At 37.3% G+C, this 11,956-nt stretch overlaps 1 protein-coding gene and 1 pseudogene across 1 annotated transcript in view; both read left to right on the plus strand.

The window, feature by feature from the left end:
- Positions 1–11,956, plus strand: part of MDGA2 (MAM domain containing glycosylphosphatidylinositol anchor 2) — a 1,014,104-nt gene that overhangs the window by 901,573 nt on the left and 100,575 nt on the right. The window contains exon 10 of the mRNA XM_004698562.3: positions 3,298–3,446. Within this exon, the coding sequence (XP_004698619.1) occupies positions 3,298–3,446 (149 nt within the window). The remainder of the gene's footprint in view (positions 1–3,297; positions 3,447–11,956) is intronic.
- Positions 7,815–11,956, plus strand: part of LOC105979977 — a 6,286-nt pseudogene continuing 2,144 nt past the window's right edge.

Here is an 11,956-nt window from a genome sequence, read left to right on the forward strand (position 1 = left end):
CTCATTCCTCCCTGGACACAGATCCCCCATCTCCCTGGACACAGATCCCCCATCTCCCTGGACACAGATCCCCCCAATCTCCCTGGACACAGATTCCCCATTGCCCTGGACACAGATCCCCCATCGCCCTCAGCTTTGCTCCAGGGATCCCGGTGATTGCATCAGGAAGGCTGCTACCAGTTTCAGAGGAGAAACGATTTCTAGGAGGAAAAATAAAAACATACCTGATACAGAATTATTTTTAAATATATATTTTATTGTGAATTAGCTGATGATGCCATTCCACAATTGGTACACATTTGTTTCATTCCGTTGATTGCACCCTCCCCATTGTCACATCAGTTATCCTCCTTCCCTGTGCGTCCTTGTTCTTGAGACGCTAGACTCTTGGGGGCATTGTACACTATGGAAGCAAGTTCAGGGGAGAAAAATTAGCGTCATGATGTATGGTGTTCACTTCTTTGCACCAGAATGGTATACTTATAAAAAATCTGCATTCTTGCACCTTGCCTTAGGGGTTATGACTTGATATTAATGCATTACTAAATTTGGAAAATCATTATTCTTTACAGAAGTATGTCAAGGGGAATAATGTTTAAAGGTCAAGAAATAATTTAGATGTGCAACTTTCTCTAGCTATAGTACAATATTTGTTAAGGTATAAAATCCAATTTGAGCGTAGGCCAGATTCAACACATTTACCCCTGAAAGACTCCATGATAGGCGTCTGTCTTGGGGGCCACAGCCGTGTCAAGCACGGTAGATGGCCATTCGGATGTTGAGTAACTGTCTCAGCGAAGGAAAGGCCATGGTCTCTTACAAGCAAGCCACATAATATCCTCAGAGAATACATGGAAATTGAAATGCATAACATTTTAGTAGACGTTCAGAAGTATTTGAATTAATTCATAGATCTGTTAACATTTGGCCTAATTTTCCGTCTCTGTTAAAAAACTATTTGCCACGCTTTTGAAAGATACTGCTTTTCTTTTTCAGCGGAAATAGCCACTGGTTGTGACTTTTCTCTCCTGTGTCCCTTCGAACACACCTTCTAATCTTTCATTTTCTGCAAAAATTACTTCTCAGAATGGAATCTCATATCCCTTGAATTTCTAGGCAGGGTGAAACAAAAACAAACCGTGACAGCACTCGACGCACCTGTGCAACTCACTCTAGATACTGATCTGACATTAGAGCACTCCAGACGTGTGCTTCGCCAGTGGCACGTGGCTTTCTTCATAGATTTTGGAAGTTTATTTATAACAAAACTCTATTTCTTCATCTCAGCTATGCAGTTCCTCTTCCCAATTACATTTTGGGAATTTAGTCTTGTGTATAACTTGGAAAGAATCTTTTGGTTATTGAGTTATTAATTCTGTATATCATTTCCTCTCAGTTGAATGTTGTCCTTTAGTATTGTGAATATTAGATTGTGTATTATTCACAATGAATGAAAATCCCATACTATTTTTTTAAAAAAGATAATGAATGTGGTGCCTCTTTTCTAGAAACCTCTTTTCTATGTAGAATCCTTTTTATTTTTTGATTCACACAAATTCAGTATAATAGAACTTTCCATAAATGTTACAAAATAATGATATAGGACACTTTGACAAATTCAGATATTCATTTCACTGTGTGTAATTTCACTAGTAAAATTGTCAAAAATTAAATTCAAAAATATTATTCAGCTATAAAAATAATGAAGCACTGCTGTGTGCTACATTATGGAAGTCTGGAGAACATTGTTAGTGAAAGAAGCCAAACACAGCATCATGGGATTCCACATACATGAAATACCTGCAACAGGGACTTGCACACCTGTGAGCTGAGCAATACGTTTTAAAGGAGTTGATTATATTCACCTCAATGAAAATACTAAGGGGAAAATGGTTCATCTAACTTTATTTTCCTTGTGAGCCTCTCGACCACAATTGCTTCCATTTTTAGTGTTTGAAATTCATCCTATAATATTGTGCTTGTACATTTCTAATTGTTTTGAAGCAGTTCTTTTACAAAATCTGGAGGATAGGTGACTGATGATGAAGACATATTCAGAACTAGCTAGGAGAAGTTTCTGCCTACAAGGAAAAACAGAGGAAGACTTTGAATATTTAGTCTAATTTTCAAACTAGAAGAAAAAAATTGAAAATATGTTGAATTTGAGATGATAAATATTCAACATTTCAACTTATCTTTCAGTAAGAATTGCAAAGCTATTTGAAAGGTCTAAGAAAACGTATGCAATTTTATTTGAGGACATCAGATCATGAACTCATACCTTCTCATTAAATTACCATTGTTCAGAACACTGATATTTAAGAGACTTTCATTACATATTTGTGAATTAAGAAATAAATGTCTTGTGGGTAGTATGAAAGTTATACTAAGAATAACAATAAGGTGGAAGTATAATTCCAATGATCTGTATGTTTTTGACTTAGCAGTTTAAAAAAAACCAAATGGTTCATATATTTAAGATACATTTCTTGTGTCCTAAAAATACAATCAAAAGTACCCTTTTCATTGATTAAAGTTTTCAAGTAGTCTTTAAGTTGAGAATAATATAAACATGAATATTCACTTTGTTGTGTTTTTTTTAAAGAGTTGATCACCAATTTTTTTTATAGACTTATTTTGGATTCTAGGTTGCCACTTTTTAAAATGTTCCTCCTATTAACTTCATCACAGACTTCAGTGGGGTGACACCTTCGCTCACATCTCTTAATTTTGGATTGCCTGAGTGGTCAGACCTCAGTCCTCTTCTTTATTTGTTGCAGTCTTTTGCTAATTTCTTCAATTTCATATTTAAATGTGACTTCTATCGCAATGTCTAGCAAAATTTCTCCTCTAGCCTTGGGTTCTGTTGTATCCCCGGCTAATATATATGATTGCATACTTGATATCTCTATATAAAACCACTCAAATTGTTCCAAAGTAACTTCCTGATGGATTGTGTTCCCCCAAATTTGATCACCCCATCACTTCCCAACTCATTTGATACAAATACCAGTTTTCCAGTTGCTTAAGGCAAATAGCCATGGGGTCATGTTTTATTCCTCTCTTCCTCTCATATGGTACATCATATCAATGAAGAATTCATCTTAAGATATCTGAAAATTGAATTAGATTTAATAGCTCATATTAGCAAATGGGTTGTGCATTAACTGCCTTTCCAATTAGAAGAATTATGCATGGAACTTGCAGTAGAAGATGGTAAAGGGTAAAAATATTCAACAAATATTTTTAAATTATAATATGCCATCATTAAAATGTAAGCACTCTTTTTGCTTTTAGGAAAAGCCTATGCTCCAGAATTCTATTATGATACCTACAACCCCGTGTGGCAGAACAGACACCGGGTTTATTCCTATAGTCTACAGTGGACACAAATGAATCCTGATGCGGTGGATCGAATTGTTGCCTACCGGTTGGGTATTAGACAGGTGAGAAATTTAATGGTGCCTTTTTGTGGGTGTGTGATCATCTGTGAATATTTGTGGCTAGCATTTTTCTATTAATTTTGCATGAATTCTATATTTTTATGATACACATAATTGTTGTGAATTACCTATAAATCTTTGAAATTAACTTACACATTTTCTACATGATATTATCCTCTCATAATCTTTCCTATTGTCCTACCAAAATCCTTTACCACTGGATATCTTAGAGAAATTATATGGTATAATTACTATGAAAAGACATTCATTTAAGGGACACCAGACAGTGTAAGACATGACAAAATAATAATAATTTATAAATGATCAAGGGTTCATGAGGGAGGGGGGTGTGGGGAGGAAGGGGATCAAATGAGGAGCTGATACCGGGGGCTTAAGTGAAGAGCAAATTTTTGAAGAATGATGAGGGCAGTGGATGTACAAATGTGCCTTACACAATTGATGTAAGTATGGATTGTGATAAGAGTTGTATGAGCCCCCAATAAAATGATTTTTTAAAATTACTCACACTTACCTCTAGTGTATAATCATTTGTCATGTTTCTTAGGAAGTTAAATATATTACATATATCTACTGTAATAAATTCAGAGTACCATATATACTAGAGTATAAGCCAACCCAAATATCAGCCGAGGCACTTAATTTTACCACAAAAACCGCATTAAAAATGAGCTGAAAACTCAGCTTATATACAAGTATATGCGGTACATCTGTTGCTGTTAAGAACATCGTGTTTGAAAAAGTTGAAGGGCAGCGCAAAAGAGGAAGGTACATAAGGAGATGGTTGACACAGGATATATTGCTGTTCTTAGGTGCCACCACGTCTGTTCATAGCTGCCCCGTGTCCAACAGAGCAAACATGGCCTGGTCTGCACCATTCTCACGAGTGTTCTTAGGCCTGAGTCCATGGTTGCAGCTAAGGTGTCGATCCATCTTGCCAAGAGCCTTCCTCTCTCTTTCTGCCCTTCCACTGTACTAAGCATGATATCCTTCTCCACGGACGTGTCTCTCCTGACCACATGTTTCAAGTGTGTCTCGCCATCCTTGAATCTAAGGAGCATTCTAACTGCGTTTCTTCCAAGACAGACTTGTTGGTTCTTTTGGCAGTCCATGGTACCATCCATATTATTTGCCAGCACCACAAAAGTAACTATAGGATGCTTTTTTTTATTTTCTAAAGAGATTTACTAGCCTATAACTCACATATCATACAATTGAATAGTTTAATCATATGAATCATAGTTGTACAATCATCACCGCAATCAATTTCAGAACATTTTCTTCTTTCTCATACTCATTGTTAGCTGTCATTTTTCCCACCCCCAACCTCTCCTGACTTGCCCCTAGGTAATTAGCAATCTACTTACAATCTCTATAGATTTAACTCTCCTGGATTTCATATGCAGAGAATCATACAAAACAAAACCAAGAAGCAAACAAACAACAACCAAAAAAACAACCAAACAAAAGAACAAAATAACACCGATGGCAAAACAACACAGGAAAATCTGAGTCTAAAGAAAGCAAAAAATAATAAAAATTGAAACAAATTTAAAATGAGTCAAGATGGGGACATCAAATGATAAGGTGTTACATTTTAGCCTATTTCTCTCATAATCAAATTTACAGTGATCTCAGTCATATAATGTAAAAATGGGTGATGGTATTCATAGATTTAACATTTTTTAAAGGGTGTGTATACACACTTACTCTTTTCCCATCACTGTATCATTAACATTTAGCACTTACATAAAAAATTATCAGATGCAAGAATGGTTTCATAAAGCATAGTTTCTTTTAAAGAATATCTTATTCATAATAGTTAATGATGATGGATATCTTAGAGAAATTATATGGTATAATTACTATGAAGCCTTCTAAATACAATGAAATTGTGGACAGCACATGCTTTTTGAAAACTTGCTTAATAATAGAAATAAAAGATTTTAATGTAATAAATAGGTGTATTTTATTTTTCTAAATTATCACAGAAAAAAATTAGATTCTTCTTTTTTGGTATGTCCATTGGATATCAGTATTAGGACATGAACAGATGCTAACATAAAACAAAAATAAATCACTCTAAAATTATGATCTGATGATCATGTCTAATGAAAATTTTTGTCTAAAAATATAGCCTTTTAATTCTGCCAAACTGTGTCAGAATATTTAAATATGAGCTTCTGCATTAATCACAACTTGAATTATATTTAAGGTTTTTTTAGAAATATGACCTAAGCATCCAAAGTGTTTAATGAATTTTTCATCCTAAAAGTTAGCATTTATGCATTAAGTTATGAGATCACATTTAATTCAAGGTATCATTAATGCTTTGTTACATATTTTCTAATTTAAAGTTTTATTGAGACAGTTCAGATTTTTATTTGGCCCCATATATATAAATGCTTTCTTCTACCATAACATATGTAGTGTGAAATAGCTCCCCTATTAATATAAATCATGGACTTATTTACATAACACACTAGTATATCAGATGAAGCTGAAAAATTACTTTGAATCTTTAAGACTTAATGTAGTTTTAAAAAATTCTATTTTGATTTTATTTCAGGAATGATTAGAAAACTTATTGTCTATCCTTTATAATTAAGTTGCTTTATGAAATAATTACTATTAGGTTATGAAACCCACATTGGATGAGGTTGAAAACTAGACCCAGCATTTCTTTCAGCTCTCTGGTAACATTAACTCTAAAACTCTGGCTAAATGACAGGGTCTGTAGGTAAATATGACGAGGCACCTGATCTTTGAGCATTGATTTACACACTTTTCTTTTGAAGTGCTCTAGTGTGTCTAAAATGAACAAACAGTCATGAATTCTGGTCTTACTACATCCAGAGACTTGGAGGGGAGGGAGGGAGAACAAGTATATCATGGGAAGTTAATTATGGCAAAAAGTTTTCTCAAAATCTTAATGTCTTTATGTTATACATTTTAGGTTCAGCTAAGCAATTGTTTAATCCCCTTAGACAGCTACTAGCCTCCCAATTATTTGCTTTATCTGTTGCTTAACAGGAAAGAAAAAAGGTTATTTAAATGTCTGCTTTCCTTGGTCTAAAGAACTCAGAAACATCCAACATAATTTCTATGTTATCTGTAGATCCTAAACAACATAAACATCATTTAGCTTCATTTTAATCATATATAATTAGACTTTCTAATATAAAGTATTATATATTTTATTTAGTTTCTGATTAGATTTATTTTATACTTTTCTATAAGTTAAACAGGTGAGTGTGAATTTCTGGTCATCTCTGAAAGGTAGACTATTTTATTTACTAAAACACCTAATTGATCTGTTCCTATCTTCTTAGTAGTTGCAATATAGTAAAATGCTTAGAATTATTATATTCATTTGGGCAACTATTCAGTCAATAAAACTTGGAACAAATTAATGCAGTACTAAAAATGTGAAGAGGAAAATGAATATGTATTGTGTTCCCTAATGAGTTCAAGTAAATACTATAATAGAAATAAGGGTCATAGGTGATTCAGAGGTAGAATTCTGAAATTCAGTAAGGAAACCAGGTTTTGATAACCACTCAGCACACATCACACACAAAAACTTCTGTCACCGGATGTTTTTGTTTGTTATTCTGCTGACAGGTTTCAGGAAAACTTACAGAGTAAGATGCAATAAGAAGAGAGGTCTGGAAGTCTGTATCTGAAAATCAGCCATTGAAGACCCTTTGTATCACAGCGGTTTCAGACACAATTAATTGGTGTTCTCATTTCACTCAATAATGCGTAAAGTTGCTATGAGTAGGGGCCAACTCCAAGACAACTAGCAACATAATACAAATATTCAAAGTGCCAGCAATACAGATAAAAGTGCAGTATGTAATGCCAGATAGTGTGACTAAGAAACATTATCGCTAAGGCTTATTCATTTGTGACTTTCATTGGGTTATACTCATAGCCCACCACTTGTCTGTCAGTTCATCAAACTGTGGGAGCCTGTATGTTGTGGTGATCTTGGAAGCTATGCCACAGTACTTGAAATGCCAGTGGGGTCACCCAAGTTCAACAGATTTCAACAGAGCCTCCAGACTAAGAACAAACGAGGAAGAAGGAATAGATTAGCCACTTCTGAGGGGTTAGCCACTGAAAAACGTGTGAATGGGAGTGGAACATTGCCAGATACAGTGTTGGAAGACGAGTCCCTTAGGTTGGAAAGCACTCAAAATAAGTCGGGGGAAAAGCTACCTCCTCAAAGTAGAGTCTATCTCAATGGTAGAGTAAAGCTTTGGGGACCTTCATTTGCTGCTGGAGCATGAGTCAAAATGGCAGGGAAAGCTGAGAACATGCATTAAAAATTGAATTGTGGACTGCGGGATGGATGAACCTAGTAAAAGTGTAAATCATCATAAAGGAAAAGGAATGCATGAAGATCGATAGTAGGCATTAATTCACTGTTACCAAGTCAATCCCAACTCATAGTGACCCAATGGAGGGTTTCTGAAGCTATAATATCTACAGGAGCAGACAACCTCATCTTTCTCTGGTGGAGAAACTGGGGGGTTAAAAAAAAAAAAAGAAACTGGGGGCTATGAACTGTCACCTTTGCAGTGAGAAGTACTCCAGTGGCCTAACAGCTTACTCGACAGCTCCTCCAGGGCTCTGTATCCTAGGCTTTAGTGACCTGAAAGGAATAGGCTTGGCCACATTGAGTTAAACGGTCGCATGCTTTACTAGGCCTATGTTGACAAATTCAATGGTGTCTTGTTCATCACCATAAAAAACAAACAAAACAAAAAACCCATTTCAACATCTATCTTGAAGTACAATGCTCTCTCTGATAGGATAATATCTATTTGGAAGAGACCAATCCAACTATTATTCAAGGTTATTCACCTACCATTAAGGCAAATAATGAAAAAAATTATTTTTAATCATTTTATTGGGGGTTCTTATAACATGCCATACATCAATCATATCAAGCATATTTGTACATATGTTGCCATCATCATTTCCAAAACATTTTCTACTTGAGCCCTTGACATAAGCTCCTCTCCTTTCCCCTCCCTCACCCACTATCCCACCTCTTGAATCCTTGAACAATTACATATTGTTATTATTTCATTTATTACACTGTGTTGTCCCCCTTCACCCACATTTTTGTTATTCATCCTCTTCATGAGGGGAGGGATTGGTCTATATATCCAACCTTGTGATGGGTTCCCCCTTTCTCCCCCTTCCCTCTCCCAATCATCCCCTCCCCTCATGATATTGCTACTTCCACTACTGTTCCTGAGGGGTTCATCTGCCCTGAATTCCATGTGTCAAGAGCTCTTATCTGTACCAATGTGTGTTTTCCAGTCCAGTCAGATTTGCAATATAGTACTGGGTCATGATAGTGGCAGGGGTGGGGTGGGGAGGAAGCATTCAGGAACTAGAGGAATGATCTGTGTTTCGTCAGGGTTATACTACACCTTGGTTGAATCATCTCTTCCTTATAACCCTTCTGTGGGGAGATATCCAATTGTCTACAAATGGACTTTGGGTCTCCACTCCAAATCCCTCTTTCACATCAATATACTTGTTTGTTTTGGATCTTTTGTTACCTGATACCTGATCCCATTGATACCTCATGATCACACAGGCTGGTGCATTTCTTCCATGTAGGGTTATTTGCTTCCCTTCTGTATGGCTGATTGTTTAACTCCAAGCTTTTAAAACTCCAGACACTATATATTTTGATAACCGGGCATCATCCGCTCTCTTCACCACATTTGCTTATGCACTCACTTTGTCTTCAGTGATTGTTTTGGGAAGGTGAGTATCAAAGAGTGCCAGGTTATCAGAACAAATTGTTCTTGTGCTAAGGGAGGCCTTTATTAGAGGTCCAAAGTGTATCTGCTATCTTAATATTTAACATATGAATATCTATACATTGGCCTCTATCACTGTCATTATAATTAGTATATTTACATATATAATACCTATAGCTAAACCTCTAGAATAGCCTTTGCCTTCTATTTCTTTCCTCTGTTTCCTTTCACCTTCCTCCTGTCCCACTATAATCCTCACCCTCCATTCGGCACTCAGGAATTCCTCTTGGATACTTTGCACTTTAATAAACCCCACCAGGCATTATACACCTTCCTCGCCATCAAATTTAAGATCTCTTGTTCCCTTTTCCCTGAGCTTGTTGGCTCCCCACTCCCCTTCCCCACCCTCTCCTCTCCCATGTCCCACAGGACCACCGGTCCTGTTGTTTCTACTCAGGATTGTTCTTCCTGACTCTCTTTTATAGATAGACATAAGGCAAAAGAAAAACAAAAACAAACAAACAAAAACAAAACACAAAAAGGAAAAAACCTATAGATAGTTCCAGGTCTGTATGCAGAGGCTTTCATATGTTTTCCAAAAGTCTGATGAGGTGCCAAGCCCTGTCCCCCGAGTCAGAAGTCTGTTTTTAGGATTCCTCAGGGACTTGGTTACTTTGCTCCCCTTGCTGCCCTGTTGCCCTCCCTTTGCATTTCACCTTGCTGTGCATGGGGCAGACCAGGCACACTTTCCACACAGTGTCTCCAGTGCTGTGCCCTGTATTGCTATGGGTCAATGAGGGAATGTCATAACTCGTGGTGGGGATGGCTCTATGGTCCTGTCTGTGCATTGACTGCTCTGAGCAGGGATGCTGTATCCAGGTGGTCTGGACTGAACTGCCTCTCTCCCCAGGCTTTATCTTCAGTCCTGTCCCTGTATTGCCTTTTTCTGGGGAGGGGTCAACATAGCTTAGCTTGGGCCTGGTCCCTTCATCCTATTAGTTTGCTGCTCCATGCCAGTGTATTGCCCTCAAGACTTGGTGTTCTGGCATGGGTGTGGATCCTCTCTCCCTTTCCTTTGGATACATAAACAATACCCTCCCCATGGGTGTATTAGTGCCCTCTTCCAGATTACTGTTGTTATTTTGTTATGTTTTCTTTTGTTTTTTTTTTCTTTTTATTCTTCCCTGCTCTTTCCCCCCTCCCTTTTAGTTGACTGCCATATGCATCCCCGAATGGGGCCAGACCCCTGCCAAAGTGCCTGGACCTCAACCAGGGATTTATGCATTAAGTAGCTTATGCTCTATGTCCATTGTACTTTGTGAGCTTACATCAGTGAACTCATGTTGTACTTGTTCCTTTTTGCTTGGCTAACCTCACTTAGCATAATTTCCTCTAACTCATCCCATGAGGCAATATGCTTCATGTGTCCCTTGCTGCTTTTCAGGGCTGCATAATATTCCATTGTATGTATGTATGTTTTTTAATCCATTTGTCAATTGATGGAAATTTAGATTGTTTCCAGGTCTTTATGATTGTGAACAGCACCACGATGAACATTAGAGTGCAGATGTCTGGTCTTGGTCTGTTTCTTACTTCCTCTGGGCATATTCCCAGTAGGGGGATTGCTGGGTCATATGGTAGCTGGATTTCCATTTCTTTAGGTATCACCGGATTGATTTCCATAGTGGCTGCACATATATACAGGACCACCAGCAGTGGATGAGAGAACCTATCTCACAACACCTTCTCCAGCAAGTGCTAGATTTGCTTTCTGACTTTTTTGAATTGAGGGTGTTAGGTGGTATCTCATAGTTGTTTTAATTTGCATTTCCCTTATAGCTAATGATCAAGAACATTTTCTCATATGTTTATTGGCAATTCAGATTTCTGCCCTTGTGAAACTTATGTTCAGGTCTTTTGTCCACTCCCTCAGAGGGCTCTTGGTTTTTCTCTTGTTGTAGACTAGCAGAATATTGTATATCTTAGTAATAAACCCTTTGTCTGATGTGTCATTGCTAAAGATGTTTTCCCAGTCTGTGGACTCTCTTACTATGTTCTTGGCAAAGTCTTTTGATATGCACAGGTGTGTTATCTTCAGTATATCCCACTTGTCAATTCGTGCCTCCTCTGTGTTTGTGCCCTTTCCTATATCCAATAGCCTGTGCATTCTCTGCGCCAGAGTTCTTCGGGGTGTCCCAATTTTCAAGTTGATGGCACTAATAGTTTGGGTTTTATTTCGAACTCTGTGATTCACCTTGACTTTATTCTTGTGCATTGAGGGTCTTGCCTCATTTTACTGCGGGTAGATATCCATTTTTTCCAGCACTATTTGTTGAAAAGGGCATCTGCTTCCCATTGGATATTTTAGGGGCCCTTATAGAAGATCAGTTGTCTGTATGCTGATGGGTTTTTTTCCCCCTGGATTATCTGTTCCTTTCCATTCGTCTGAGTATCTGTCATTATACCAATAACACATTGTTTTGACCACCGTGACTGTAAAATAAATGCTTGTGGTAGTTATATAATCTGTTGTCAATTTGAGATTTAAGAGTGGAGGGGTGCAATTTAGCCTGTCGATTAGGTCACAGCTTGATGACCTCATTTGGAGGCGCTATGGCATTGGTTCTCAGCCTGTGTGTCATGACCACCTTGGGGGTCAAACGACCCTTTCACGGGGTCACCAGATTCATAACAGTAGCAAAATTA

Source organism: Echinops telfairi, unplaced genomic scaffold (genome assembly GCF_000313985.2).
Source record: "Echinops telfairi isolate 266 unplaced genomic scaffold, ASM31398v2 ScPeMD7_18;HRSCAF=68, whole genome shotgun sequence".
NCBI classification, from domain to species: domain Eukaryota; kingdom Metazoa; phylum Chordata; class Mammalia; order Afrosoricida; family Tenrecidae; genus Echinops; species Echinops telfairi.